The sequence below is a fragment of the Aplysia californica genome, unplaced genomic scaffold (assembly GCF_000002075.1).
Source record: "Aplysia californica isolate F4 #8 unplaced genomic scaffold, AplCal3.0 scaffold00045, whole genome shotgun sequence".
NCBI lineage: Eukaryota > Metazoa > Mollusca > Gastropoda > Aplysiida > Aplysiidae > Aplysia > Aplysia californica.
The window spans coordinates 68,860-84,505 of NW_004797315.1; the positions used below are offsets into that span (position 1 = coordinate 68,860).

The window sequence follows — 15,646 nt, forward strand, 5'->3', positions numbered from 1 at the left end:
TTGTGAAAGTATATTCTGATTTCGTCTTCTCATGAGATTGAATGTACCTTATACTTGTTATCCATTCAATTCGCACTACGTTATTTGTGTGTATGTTTTTACCGTGTTTCATTTCAGTTTTGGATATTTGTCATTTTTGTCTTTGATGGATGATCGTCAAACACAATTTTTCAGATTTTCACCTGTACACATTTGGGTTTGTGGCATAGATGTAGATTCATTTTGCTTAATCTTTTGACAGCTTTCGCCGATAAGCCTTTTGTGGAATTTCTCAAGTCAAAGAAGTTGAGTGGCAACGTCCAGCATTTCATTCAACACGCCATTGCCATGGTAACTGACACAGTGTCCACCGAAGAGGTATGCTGCTTCAGAATTTTAGTCTGTTTTAGTAAGGTTTTACGGCGCGCAACAGCCCCAAGGGGTGGATGTCAACAGAGAAGTCCTAACGGGGAATCAGGCTTACTCTGTTCACCTCTCTAGCCTCAACAGCACAAAGTCTGCTTTGGCTATCAAGGCACCCAAGAAAAAGTAACTGTTTCCCTTATGTTGTTCCGGCACAGTATGAGCATGATTCTGATGAATCAGCCCATTTACAATGCTTCTGTGCATGAGAACATTTTAATATCCCCCTTTGGGAATGGCATAAAGACATGCTTCAGAATGGGAGGGACAAGTCAGGCAGACTGGTGTTTGCACATGGACTGGTTTCTGAGAATGTGATTCCGATCATTTTTTGTGATTTCATAAATGTAATTGATTTTAGGCTCCCACATTTACTGGCAGTATGCATGGGGGTAAAACTTATTGTCTGTACCACTACTTGCCAAAGAAGTTTTATATATCATACTAAAGCTGACAGCAGTGCCATCTCACTTGTCAGACACTAAACGTAATGAGTGCAATAATAGTATGGTTCACCATATTCGCTGTCTTGTTTCATTGCTCAAGTTTTTTTCTTTTATGTTCTCATGTTAAGTTGGATGAAAAAGGTGGGTGGTTTGCGAATGGTCTAGTGTGGTTTTCTCTTTCTTTCCTAGTCAAACATCTATCATTCTGATCTCACCTTTTTTGTGTTTGTTACTCTCTTTTCACCCCTCTAATCTTTGGCACTTATATGATCTTATTGTGTTGCAAGTGCAGTGAAAACCCTTTCTAAAACTAAAAGGATGAAAAAGACGTGCTGAAGCAAAACATATAACCAAGATTTTCTGTTTGTATTTCCAGGCTCTGAAGAAGACACAAAAGTTTTTGAAGTCTTTGGGTCAGTACGGCAACACAGCATTTTTGTTTCCTTTGTACGGGAGCGGCGAACTGCCCCAGGCTTTCTCAAGGTAAGGAAAACATTCAATCTGTGTTGACCAGTTCCTGTGATGTGAGATAAGATAACATACTACTTTATTGTCCAAGAGGGAAATTTTTCTTGGCTGAACAGGACACTAAAAGCACATGCAGGTATATAAATTAAATTTTAGATTACTCTCTTTAAAATTCATTTAGGCTCTGTGCTGTTTCACCCAAAAGGTGTAATTTGATTCCAGAGTAGGGGTAATTTTTTTTTTATCGAGTATCTCTGTGTGTAGGGCATGCAGCCGCTGTTGTTCATGACAGGCATGGACAAAGAGACTTGCCCAGCAAAGATGTCTATATCATGTCAGTGAGATTATGGTACATTTCCAGTTATACAATTAATTATGATTTGCTGTTTGTGCTAGTTGTCTTTTATACCCCAGTAATTTATATTGTGTTCGTAAGTGTTGATGGTCAGATTAGATACATGATCGTTTCTGTTCATGGAGCGAACATTGAAGCAAGATAAGACAAAAGCTATACTGTAAATAAAGGACTTGTTCGTACTTTGGTTTTCCTGAGTCTTTGTATCTCTGTAAGTGCCACATGCTCTGAACTTTTTATTCATGTAGGACAGTTGTTTTTTTACATTTATCTATTTGTTTATTTCCCAAGTGAATGTTTTATGTGTGTGCAAATTTCCCGTCAGTGGGCACCAAGGAATATTTTGTGTTTCCTTATCTTTTCCTATTTCAAATAATATTTTCAGCTCACTCTTTTTCTCCTTCACTCCCTAACAAAAGACTAACTCACAACAGTGTAACTGTATGGACAAATACGGACAATAAACTTTAAACGAAAGATTAGTCTGCCTTTTGACTCGGCTTCTCAGATTGTATTATGGGAACTTTTTTAAAGAGGAGAATTAGATTCAACTGCGCTGTAGCTCACTGAATACAGATTGAGTTTCATCAAATATGGCATCAGTAGCCTACTGGTTAGGCTTTTGGGCTGGCAACTAAAAGGTTAGGGGTTCGATTACCGACATGAGGCCTGATGTTGTGTCTTTGGGAAAGTCACTTTACAGTATATGAATTTTCCTCACTTCAACAAGATGAGAATGGGTACCCGACTAAAGACGGCAAAAGATCTTGTCAGTTTAGATTAGAGCACTTTATTGGCTGCACACACTGTGCGCTTCCCTTCGAAGCTGAAAATGCTTCTGAGTGTTCTAGGATCCGTTGGGGTACTATTGTACACGGTTCCTGCAGCCTCCTTGATATCAAGGCATCCTCGAAAATTCCTTGAATTTGCATTCTAGGAAAAATCTCCTTGAAAACTTGAATTACCTCGGATCGGACATGAACAAAATTTTTGTCGGACAATCGAAACTATGATTTATTTTTGACATGTGTAGGCCTATGAGAAATAGGCTTTCAGGGTCTGCGTGTGCCGTCGAAAACGGCATGAATTTCTTGACCAAGTCTCCTTAAAATTACAACATTTCTCCTTAAAGTCTTCTTGAATTTGAGGGGGGGGTTTCATGACAGGAAGCCTGAGTGTAGATTGTGAAGCGCATAGAGTTTGCTGTCGAGCAGGGGATTTGCGCTATATCTATGCTGTTTATCATTAGATGCCAACGTCCACCGTCCTCATTTCTCCCCCAGGTTGTCCGCGGTGTTTGGTGGGATTTACTGCCTCATGATGACGGCCACCCATCTAGTCACTGATGGAGAGAAGAAGTACGTGTATCAACAGATTGTTGGGGGTGGGGGGATTAATGCTCTGTATCTCCTCTGTCCTTGTGTTTTGCTGTGTTGTGTCTCCATAAAATTGTCAATCAATATTAAATTCATTTTTATAAAGAATAATTATCAAATTCATTTGAAAGAAATGGTTCAAAAGCAGCTGTGGTGTATATTGTTTTTACAAGTGGGGCATTTGAGGGTGCTCTGGTGTTGTTTGCTCCTGCTCCTTCTTTTCTATCAAACAACTATCGTCCTTATCTCTCCTTCTTCTTTTTTGTGCTTGTTACTCGTTTGTAACACCTCTAATCTTCGGCACTTTTATGATCTTATTGTGTCCCAAGTGCTGTAAAGCTTTTACAAAAACTAAAAACAAGTTACTGTTGTCTGCATGTGGTATCGTAGCCTTATGGTAATTAGTTCCAAATTCCATACACTCTATTCGTATAGAAATGGAAACTTTGTGATTGCCAATTGACAGATGCATTATATAGTTGGGAACGTATTTGATTTCCTGCTATGTTGTATGTTCTGTCTCAGTCAAAAGAGTTATGGTGAAGTCATATTGGTGTGCTGAGTTGAAACAAAACTGTAAGAATTTTTTTTTAAAAAGGAAAGTCAAAACTTATATTATTTCCAAAAATGTATTCTTTTGACAGGTGCACCGGAATCGTCACTTCCAGTGGTCAGAAAGTCTCTTGCAAGTAAGTAGCAGGTCTTTACAGGTTTGTGCTCTCGCTCGCTGAAGCTTCTTTTTGTTACCTCTTTCCATCTTCATCTTAGATATAGAATTACAAGATTTGAAAAGGGGAGCATTCTCAGATTCTCTTCATTTTGTTTTAAAATATGAATCCAGAATTCTCAGGATTTTTAAACAAAATCTTCCTTCATTTATTTACTTTTCGGAGAAAGTGTCTGAGGTTTGAAAAAGCTGTGCAGTGCTCATTTGAAATCATGTGTTTTCTTTTATAGCTGAAATGTTACGATAACAGCAGCAAAAGACCTTTTATAATCATCTCCAGTATTGCCAGTAGCTGTTTTAAGTATAAAACAGGGTTTCTTGCGAACTCCTTGAATTCAAGGAGCCCTTGAAAACTCCTTGAATTCCCATTCAAGGAAAAAATCTCCTTGAAAACTCCTTGAATGTCGCCGGATTGGACATGAACAACATTTTTGTAGAGAAATTGAAATTACAATTCCTTTTGGACAAGTGAAGGCCTTTCGGAAATAGGCTTTCGGTCTGAATTTCTTGACCAAGTCTCCTTGAATTAAAAAAATTTTTCTTGGAAACTTCCTTGAATGTAGTGGGGAAATTACGGTCAGGAACCCTGAAAAAGTGTGCTGTTGTTGTGTTATGTGCACTTCCCGTGACAAGTAGATTTGACTTATCATTGTTCTATTATTCCCTTCCCAGGTACTTGGTTGCTGAGCAGACTTACCTTCCCCCCTCCTTCATGGCCACCCAAAGCTACAGGTGAGAGAGCAGGACAGACAACATGTTTACTTCCTCTCCCTGTAGTTTGACCCTGATATATTACTTGACAATCTGCTCATGACAAAAATAACCTCGATAGTAACACATAACTGTTGGTTCTTTTGGGTACCTTTTTTATCCAAACTCATTTATTTTCATGCTAATATTCATTGTACAAGTAGATTCACTTGAGAAAGAAAATAGTCAGACAATACATTGAATTGAACAGTGGAGAAGCTGGTTTGGTTTCACATGAAAAATTTGCTTCTGCAGAGCTGCCTTGACATAACAGGTGCCTCATCATACGGCAATGAAGTGGTTGAAGAGTAATTTGTATGTGCATGTTTGTTTGTTTTTTGGTGACATTTGTGTGGTCCATTTCATGTGGTCAGTGAGTGCTTTGATATCATTTCACCTTCCTTTTTTTTTTCCTTCAAACTTACTTAAGATCTAGTCTATTCCCGTAGAAGTGTAGCCTTTACTGGGTTAATTGCTGTAGTCTACAACGTAAATATAACAGCCTGGACTTCTGAACACCTCTGTCTTAGTCTGTCTGGCTAGCTGAGAACAAAAGGAGTGACCCGTTAGCTCAGTTGCTATCTAGTTTCTTGTCATAATAGATATGCAGGTAATACACTATTGGACACTATCATACACATTTTTTTCTACTAATCAGATGGCATCAATGTCAAATAAATGGGCAAGGGATAAAAAAAATTTAACAAACTCAGTTGCTATCTGGGCAGATGGCCCTGGTTCAAATTCCAGACGATGTGTTCTTGAAGTCAGGTCGTTTTGTGGTGTTTTCAAGACTCTCAGTCCATCTCCCCTCCCCCAGGGCAGTGCTACTGACTGAATTGTCTTTCGTTCATTCCCAAAGGGGGAATATTCGCATTGACATGTTCTTATGCTCAGTAGAATTGTAAATGCGCTGATTTATCAATGTCATGCTCATACTGTGCCGGGACAACAGAGGGGCAACTGCTGCTTTTTCTTTCCTCATCCCCACTACCGTCATTTTCCCTCTACTTCTTTTGTATGTCTGTCACTCTCTTGTGAACTGCTATTTCCATGGTGCCTTGATAGTCGAAACAGATTTTGTGCTGCTGAGGCTAGAGAGGTGAGCAGAATAAGCCCCATTCCTCGTTTGGACTTCTCTGTTGACATCCCCCCTTGGCGCTCATATGACCTTATGCAGTTGCAAGCACCATAAAACCTCACTACTACTACTACTACTAGACAACTGAAGGTTGGCTCTAGCATATTTCTGTTGATTCTCTGCTTTGGTCAATGTTGTTTGTTTTTTTTTCATTTCAGGAAGTTGTCGAGAGCTATTTATATCACGGACAGAAGCATCAAAGAAGCAGAGGACCAGGAGGTATGAAGTGTGGGGTCACAATCTGGGTTTCTTTTCTTGTCTGTATTTATCCAAGTGGGTGGTTTGTGGGTGCTGTGGTGTGGTTTGTTCCTTCTGTACTATCAAACTTCAATCGTCCTTATCACTCCTCCCTCTTTGTGTATGTGGGTGGTTGGCGGGTGCTCTGGTGTGGTTTGCTTCTTCTTTCCTATGAAACATCTATCGTTCTTATCTCCCTTTCTTCTTTTTTATGTTTGATACTCTCTTGTAACACCTCTAATGTTCTGGCTCTCATATTACCTTATGCAGTTGCGAGGGCCGTAAAACCTCTACTAAAACTTTAAAAAAACTTCTTTTGTGTATGTTACTCTCTCTTGTAACACCTTTAATCTTCAGCACACTTTGGTCTAATTGTGTTGTAAGTGCTGTAAAATGCTTACTAAAACAATTGCAATGCTAGCTTATTGTAAATTGGTAACTGAAAACTTTTATTTCGTTGAAAGGTTTTTTTAAAATTTCAATGAATGTATTATGCTGCTTACTGGTAGATCATAAATACTGTTGTATATTTGCGCCTCCTTGTCATGACTGTACATCAATAGCTGAGACTTATTATTTGCCAACTATGATAATGTTATAACGCATCAAGGTCTTAACTGCTTCTTCTTTCCTATCAAACATCTATCGTCTTTATCTCCCCTTCTTCTTTTTTATGTTTGTTACTCTCTTGTAACACCTCTAATCTTCTAGTGCTCATAGGACCTTATGCAGTTGTGAGCGCCGTAAAACCTCTATTAAAACTAAAACTTAATAAGGTCGTAACGTGACTTTCTTGTAAATAGACAACTTCTGTTACTCCTCATTCTCACAGAGGTCTTGTGTTTGTTTGTGAGCACGTTTCATAATTATTCGTCAAGCTATAAAAAATAGCCAGAACGCAACACTCCTGTTTGGTAATCTCTGTCCCGCTTTAGTGCCGCTCTGTTCCCGATATGATGTGGCCAATACCTTCCTGATTTCCCACAAGACTGCCTTTCCCTGTGTTTTGTGTGAATGTTTATCTTTAACAGTTTTGTCTTAAGTTTTGTGCAACTATTTACATCTACAGTTTTGTTTTGTGCAACTGTTTACATGTTCAGTTCTGTATGACTGTTTACATCTACAGTTTTGTTTTGTGCAACTGTTTACATGTTCAGTTCTGTATGACTGTTTACATCTACAGTTTCGTTTTGTGCAACTGTTTACATGTTCAGTTCTGTATGACTGTTTACATCTACAGTTTTGTTTTTGTGCAACTGTTTACATCTACAGTTCTGTATGACTGTTTACATCTACAGTTTTGTTTTCTGCAACTGTTTACATCTACAGTTTTGTTTTCTGCAACTGTTTACATCTACAGTTTTGTTTTCTGCAACTGTTTACATCTACAGTTTTGATTTGTGCAACTGTTTACATGTTCAGTTCTGTATGACTGTTTACATCTACAGTTTTGTTTTGTGCAACTATTTACATGTTCAGTTCTGTATGACTGTTTACATCTACAGTTTTGTTTTGTGCAACTGTTTACATCTACAGTTTTGTTTTGTGCAACTGTTTACATCTACAGTTTTGTTTTGTGCAACTGTTTACATCTACAGTTTTGTTTTGTGCAACTGTTTACATCTACAGTTTTGTTTTGTGCAACTGTTTACATCTACAGTTTTGTTTTGTGCAACTGTTTACATCTACAGTTTTGTTTTGTGCAACTGTTTACATCTACAGTTTTGTTTTGTGCAACTGTTTACATCTACAGTTTTATGTGACTGCTTATCTCCAACACTTATGTGTTTTCGGCACCCACCACTGTTGTTCTGTGCATTTTTCAGCTGTCCTTGCTGAACTTCCTGTGCTCGGGAGATGCCAGCCGCCCGATCACGGTGCTAGAACTCCCGCAGTCAGCCATGGTGTGCCCTAAGAACGTCTGTGAGTTGGCGGGACTTTGTCGCCTCTGTGTAGTGATATGTGTGTTCTTGGGTCATGGTTAAAACTTCTAACTTCCCAACTGGAAAATACTGGACTCATAATAGTTACAATGGCTATTGGCTTTTTAATTCAGCGATGCTATTTATTTTAGCGACTAAGACGCTGTGCACTCTTCTTCTTCGTTTATTGTTTTACGTCTGTGGGAAATTTAGTAAGAACTTCATTTTCCTTTTTTGCCCAACTTGAAATGTAATTTACTTGTTATTCTATATGTTCATGTTTTTGAAACTCGAACGCTGTATACAGAATCTTTGATTCCCTGAACGAATGAAGTCTTTTTTTTTGTGAATTGCAGTATGGACCATGAACAGGTGGTACTTGATGTGAAAGTTTTGTACAAAGTTTGATTCAAGTTTTTCATCTTTTTTTCCACAGATGTTGTCCATCTCACTCGTCTTTCGACCGGGGAGGATCCGGAAGGAGATTTCTCAGAAGTCAGAGAGAAGCTGTTTTCTGGGGGTGAGCTTTGTTAGGGCTTCGCTTGTGGTCTTTTGTTTTTTCGTATGCACGAGAATATATTTGAGGCATTGTGGTGAAACCAAGCGCTCGTCAATTTTTGGGCTTATGGAGTTATTGGTATCATCTTAAAGCTTGTTCACTTGGCCTACTTTTGTTTAAAAAAATACCCATCTATCTTCAATAGAAGTCAAGACAATTGTGTTTGAAGGAGGTGGGGGGTCACCTGGCTTCAGATGTAAAGTTGTATAGAAAATTTTGGTGACTTTCAAAGATTGAGAGTTCTTGGAAACTGTAAATTTACATTTTTTTCATTCTTTGTTCAACGTTTTTAAGTAAAAGCCACACAGCAGTGTGTTTGTAAATAAACCTAAAAGGTGTTGAGCCAAAAAATAAGGTGATACCAATAACTTCATATACCCAAAAATTGACGAGCAACTGATTCCACTGCATCATGACACATTTGTTTTGTGAAATGTTCAATGGACATCAAAAGGTTGCGTGTCACGGCATGGGGAAATAAGGCACGGCATGGGGAAATAAGGCACTCTTCAATTTTTGGGCACATTTAGTTCTTGATATCAACTTAAAGTTTGTTCAAGTGTCTTATTTCTGAAGAAAAAAATAGTCATTTATCTTAATAGAAGTCAGGATATATTCTATTAATAAAGGTTTGGGGAGGTGATCTGGTGTCAGAGGTAAGATTCCCAAAGGGGGGATATTAATATGTTCCTAAGCACAATAGAATTGTACATGGGCTTATTTATCATTGTCATGCTCATACTGTGCTGGAACAACATAGGGAGAACTGCTGCTTTTTCTTTCCTCATCCTTACTTTCGTCGTTTTCCTCTACTTCTTTTGATATTTGTCACTCTCTTGTGAACTGCTATTTCCGTGGTGCCTTGATAGTTGAATCTGACTTCGTGCTGTTGAGGCTAGAGATGAGCAGAGTAAGCCTGATTCCCCATGTGGACTTCTCTGTTGACATACACCCCTTGGCGCTTACACGACTTTATGCAGTTGCGAGCACTTTTAAATCTTACTAAAACTAAACTTAGAGGTAAGACTAGTGAGAAAATGGCTGCCAAAACTTGGTGACTTCTCAAGTTTGAGTGCCATTTGAAAATGCAAATTTACATTTTTTGTGCCTTTGATAAATAATGCCACCTACACATAAATGTGTTTTTAAATTGACTTAAAAGGTGTTGAGCCTTAAAAGAAAATTGATGATAATCTCCCAAGGAGCAGAAAAGTGTGTTAGTTTCCATGATGTCAGTAATTTGACAAGTGCTTGATGTCAGCTCTGGAATGCCTGTGTGTGTGGGAGGAGAGAGAGAGAGAGAGAGAGTTGGGGGGGGGGCAGCATGGGTATGGTATAAGGTGAATCGAGACGAAAGGCTGTTTTTAAATGTAGTTTATCAAAAACCTGACCTCTGATGTACTTTTTTTTTTTTTTTTTGGTTTGTCTTTTCTTTTTCCATCTCTTTGAGGTTTTTTTCTTTTCTTCCTTTCACTTCTACAAATTTTTGGGGCTTTTTTTTTTTTCACTTCCACAAGGTTTTTTTTTTCACTTCTACAAAGTTTGCTTTTTCTTTCTTTCATTTTTACGATGTTTGTTTTTTCTTTCTTTCACTTCTACAAGGTTTGTTTTTTCTTTCTTTCACTTCTACAAGGTTTGTTTTTTCTTTCTTTCACTTCTACAAGGTTTGTTTTTTCTTTCTTTCACTTCTACAAGGTTTGCTTTTTGTTCCTTTCATTTTTACGATGTTTGTTTCCCTCCCTGTCCCGGTAGGTTCCCCAGAAGACACTGGTGACGACCGGCCACGCGTGTTGTGGTCCATGCACTTCCAGATGAAGGACCGGTCTGAGCCGGTCATGGCCACAGACGCCGCCCAGAACGTTCTGGTCACTTCAGGTGGTGGAGACGATAGTGTGGACCTGGACCGCTGTGTGCAGGAGGTGAGTTCAGATCTATTGTGGCGTTTGGTCATACCGAGATGAAAATGTTAACCCTTCCAGCTGCATGTTTGCCGACAATCGTCTGAAATCCGACAATCGCGACCCGACCCACGAACCGGACGATGCTATCGCTAGGCCCACCTGTATCAGTCAATGTGCGTAGTGCAAGGCTTGGCCGACTGCCAGTGACCCATTTTTCTCCCATCGGCTTCGTCGGCACTTTCGTTTTCGTGGCGACCGGTGACGCGCGCACCGCCGACTGCCGACGTTGGCATTTCCGACATAATTGTCGGAACCTAAGTAGAAACGCGAATACGAAAAAGGACGACAAGTTAAATTATCTACTTTCAGTTTCGTGCTCAAGTGGCCATTTTGAATTTCGTTTGTTGACTAATTCAATTGTTCAGATCGTGTGGATTCATTCAAGTCCGACTCTCTTGTTCTAATAGAATCTAGATCTAGATTTATATAGATCATTATAGACCTCAATGGAGGATTCATATTCCAATTCTATTGTGTCAAACCCTATCATAGGTTGTGCTGTAATCTTTATATTGGTAAAAATAAGCATTTCATCAGGTGCGTGAATTGTTTATTTATTTAGTAAAGATCTAGAATCTAGATCTAGATCTAGAATCTAGATCTAGATCTAGATCTAGATTCTAGATCTAGATCTAGATTCTAGATCTAGATCTAGATTCTAGATCTAGATCTAGATCTAGATTCTAGAATCTAGATCTAGATCTAGATCTAGAATCTAGATCTAGATCTAGAATCTAGATCTAGATCTAGATCTAGATTCTAGATCTAGAATCTAGACTCAGCTGAGTCCCTCTGTTCGGAATCGGATGCGGATTTCTAGTTCAAGGCCTATTCCTATTCACTTGTTCTACAAGATCTAGATCTAGATTTATTTAGATTACTAGATTTCTAGATCTAATCTAGAATCTAGATATAGATCTATATATGAAGGATTCATATTATATATTCCAATTCTATTGTGATATTGTATCAAACCCTATAGCAATGTAGATGTAAGCCATATATAGATCTAGAATCTAGATCTATATGCTCCTTGTTTGTTTTGGAGTGTGGTTTTTTAATTAAAATTTTTTTTTTCATTTAGGACTTGTTTTGGCCTTTTTACATGATGCCCGTTGCAGATTCTTTTTGGGGGTAGGGTTACGGTTAGGTCTCTTCTTTATTGTGTTTGTTGTTGGGATGGTCGCTCGTTACTCGGATGTTCTTCTTACTTTATGACACCCACAAAGGCTTTTTTGGGGGGGGGATTGCGCAAAATTTTCAGACAATCTGGTTGAGGCTCACATGCAGGTCTAACAGCACTCCTTGTACCTCCCACCGTCCCAAGAGCGTATATTCTCAGTTTCGGGGGTACCGGATTTGCGCATTAAAAAAAATTAGCGAACCTAATTTAACTTTAATTTTTATAATATTTGTTCATTTACCTTTAAACATTGTTATATGTTATTATCTAAACCTCATTACAAAGATACTTGATCACTTTTTAGACTGCATGCCTCTTTTTCTGAAATACTGCTGAATTGACTGGGACTAGGGTTGGGAAGTCCACAAAAATGGCTGGAACTGGAAGGGTTAAGAAAACTAATTTAAGTGTTGACTGCTCAGTGTATGACTCCCATCATACAGTGGGTCTAGAGGAATACTATTCGAAATGACATTTTGCAAATTTCACAGGAGAAGAAAAAAACTTTCTCATTTCAACAGAACGCAATTCTAGGATCCAAATCTCACATGTAATGTAGAAAAAACAAACATGGGCTCATTTTGTATATTGTTTTCTAATCAATTTCTTCCATTTGTGTTAAATCAAACAAAGTGTCACCTAGAATGCTTTTCTTGTGAACAAAAGTGTGAGGAAAAATATTCTAAACAGTGCTTAGAATAGTTTCGTATGTTTTTGGGAGAGTCATTTGCGAAAAAAAGTATTCGAACTTGTATATTTACAATAGTTTTTTTCCTTTTCTACCACTGGTAGCAATTTTTAAAGTGGGAAAGGTATTTTAACTGCCATGTATAATACTTCTTTTCAAAATGTTTTCTCAAGTAGATAGAATAACTTTTCTCTAGGCTGTAACTCAGTAACTTTTAAAGCTATGGCTCTGGTGTTTTAACACAAGTTGCGTCCCTTGGTGGAAGTTAAGGCCTTTGAAAAATCTCCATTTTGGCTGACATGTCACTTAGAAAGAATATTTGCCTCAGACCTGCAAACGTCACTTTTCAAAATGGTGTATAGCTGTCTCACACTAAGCACTCGATATAGTTTGAGTATATGAAGCTTGTGATACCTTCAAGTTCCACAACATAATGTTGTGGGTGGCGATGGTAGTCTAGTGATTTGGCTATCAGACTCGTAATTGTGAGATTGCTGGTTCAGAGGTTCATGCCGCAGCTCGGTCTGATGTTGTGTCCTTTGGAAAGGCACTTTACACGAATTTCCCACTTGGCTCGGTCCTTTCGGAGATGGACGTTAAACTCGGAGGTCCCTCCTCCTGAATAACCTAACAGTGTTGATGGGGACCCCGTTAAACCTATACCATTTCACCATTTTTCAACATATTGATGTTTTGACTGCACTTCTCTTTACTCTGACAAATTAAAAGCGTACCATGAAAATCCAGGAGTAAAAACTGTATTTTTTCCTCTGTGTCCTCTCCCAGGCGGAGGTTATCTTCAAGACGGTGTGCCCAGACGAGGAGTTCCTGCCCACCCCGCCCAACCCGGAGGACATCATCCACGTGGACGACGCTGAGGCAGCGGTCAGTTCTGGGACATCGGAGTATCAGGAGGACGGGGGAGATGATGGGGTGTCTGAGAAGACATCGGGGGAGGCTCCGGATGGTGGTGTTACAGAGCAGGGTCAGGCAGAGAGTGGGGAGGTCAAAGATCAGGCAGAGAGTGGAGAGGTCAAAGATCAGGCAGAGAGTGGGGAGGTGAAAGATCAGGCAGAGAGTGGAGAGATGAAAGGTCAGGCAGAGAGTGGAGAGGTCAAAGATCAGACAGAGAGTGGGGAGGTGAAAGGTCAGGAAGAGGCTGTGGAGGTCAAAGATCAGAAAGAGAGTCTGCCTGGTCAAAGTGAAGGGAAGATGGAGACGGCTACTACTACTGGTGGTGGGGAAGAGTGAGAGTAGTGTTTGTGTGTGTGTGTGGTGTGAAGGAGTGGTGAGTGTGTATGGTATGTATAGGAGTGTGAGTGTGTTGTAAATGTGTGGTGTAAATGAGTAGTGAGTATGTGTGTGTTTTGTGTGTGGTATATATAGGAGTGGATATGTTGTGAATATGTGGTATATAGGAGTATTGCGTATGTGTGGTATATTTGAGGAGTGGGTGTGTCGTGAATATATGGTATATTGGAGTGTGTGTGTATGTGTGTGCATGAGAGAGAGTACAGAGGGAGAAAGAGAGAGAGGGGGGGGTTACATTTCTGTAGAGCCTCATTAAAAAGTTTTGTGCAAGTTTATTTAAGTGACTTATTGCTACATAAGGAGAAATAGGCTTTTCAAAGTCTTGAAGCAAGAATTTATGTTGAAAGATGAACGAACATCTTCAATCAGAATAACTCACATTGGCAAGAAAGAAAGGAAAAAGGTTGTGTTTGTTACAAAGTCTGATGAGATATTTCACCACTTGAACATGATGTCATGTCTTTAAAAAATCTCATGGGATACTTTAGCCAGTCTTTTTAAAAAATCTTAAGCTTTAGTGGAATTTCGAAAGTTTAAATGTGAATTTGGGAAGTTTGTGAATGCGCCCTCAAAGTTATGTGCATGAATGATTACATGTGCAAATTGATGTAGTGGTGAGTATGAAGAAATTTTATGTGTGGCTTTGTGGTTCTGCTCAGAAATAGATTCTGACTGACGAATCACTTGCTTTTATTTTTATATTAGTGTTCTCAACTTGTTTGGTCAGTTTTCCACTGAATATTGCGATGAGTATTTGGTCAGTTCCAGGATGTCCCATGATAGGGACAGTCTGTGAAGAAGAAACAATATATTTAATACATAATATGTTATGCCTTTATATATAAACCCTCCCTGTGAGCGGTTGGCGGGTGCTCTGGTGTGGTTTGCTCCTCCTTTCCTATCAAACATCTATTGTCCTTATCCTTCCTCCTCCTTTTTATTGTGCGTTACTCTCCAGTGACACCTCTAATCTTCAGCACTTAAATGACGTATTCGTATTTGTGCTGCAATTGCTGTAAGACTCTTACTTCAACTAAAAGTATACTCCCTGCACTCTTGTCTACCTCATCCATGCTCTTGCAGTGACTTTATGCACATTACGGGATAGCAGCGCAAGTATTGCACTTCAGAGTTGGGGCAAAAATCACTTTTTACATAGATATTCCAAGCTACTGGAGAGGGGCGCATGCCTTGTAATAACCATAGAGTAGTGCAGTTATTTTGCGAAAGTACAATTTTGAAAGAAAATTCCAGTTTTGGTAGTTAGATATAGCGATAAAAAAATCAGGTTTTTTTGTTCCTACTGTAAATTTTGAAACAGCTGAGTTAGGATAGATGTGCTGCTTCCCTGCGACAGTGTGTAAGAGATCAATGGTATTTAAAAGAATAAAATATTTGTATGTACTTGGCAATAATTTTGATGTGGCAATGGGACTACCTTGGTTTTCATATTTTAATTTTTAACCCATTTTTTGTACCCCCGGGGTTGTATTCTACACATTTTAGAATACTTCTAGTACAAAAATCTCTTTGAAACTTTCAGTACTTCTCAAAAAATCGTTTTGACAGACTGCTATGCAAAACGTACAGATCGGATTAACGAGTAAATTTCCTCTTTGGAAAGTGGTGGCACAGAGTTCCCCAAGTTGTATGTATACGATAGTAAAACATGGCGTACGGATAGTGTTAAATAATTGTGATGTCCTCGGTTGGCAAACTGTGACCCTTGTTATGATGAGGGAATGCTGCATTGACTTGCTACACATGCTGCTTTCTGTGCTTGTTCTCAGAGGTTTTCTTTGTGTGGTGAACTTTGGTGCGCAGGTGATTTGGAGCTGTATTGTGTTTTTGTGTATTGCGATATGTTACAAAAAATGTTGTAACATTTACTGTGGCGAAGAAAGTCATTCAGATAAATTTTTTGGAAAGAAAGTAGTTGATGGTCTCTTTTAATGTGCTTTGTATATATGAGTTTACAAAGAGAAGCTTCAATATGATTGTATGTGGGTTTCACTACATTGTGTTTTTTTGTTTGCTTTTTTTTTTATAAACATCTCCGTACACAATGTCAATTACTCAATGTATTTCAATGTAATTAAATAAATATTCATGAAATTCTA

The 15,646-nt window shown here is 38.7% G+C and overlaps 1 protein-coding gene across 1 annotated transcript in view; it reads left to right on the forward strand.

Moving 5' to 3' along the window:
- LOC101846485 (rab proteins geranylgeranyltransferase component A 2) overlaps positions 1-14,765 on the forward strand; it is a 29,448-nt gene extending 14,683 nt beyond the window's left edge. Inside the window, exons 8-17 of the mRNA XM_005092345.3 lie at positions 242-357; positions 1,225-1,331; positions 2,955-3,029; positions 3,692-3,736; positions 4,447-4,506; positions 5,824-5,884; positions 7,729-7,825; positions 8,261-8,344; positions 10,136-10,302; positions 13,002-14,765. Of these exons, the coding sequence (XP_005092402.1) occupies positions 242-357; positions 1,225-1,331; positions 2,955-3,029; positions 3,692-3,736; positions 4,447-4,506; positions 5,824-5,884; positions 7,729-7,825; positions 8,261-8,344; positions 10,136-10,302; positions 13,002-13,466 (1,277 nt within the window). The 3' untranslated portion in view covers positions 13,467-14,765. The remainder of the gene's footprint in view (positions 1-241; positions 358-1,224; positions 1,332-2,954; positions 3,030-3,691; positions 3,737-4,446; positions 4,507-5,823; positions 5,885-7,728; positions 7,826-8,260; positions 8,345-10,135; positions 10,303-13,001) is intronic.
- The last annotated feature ends 881 nt before the right edge of the window (positions 14,766-15,646 follow it).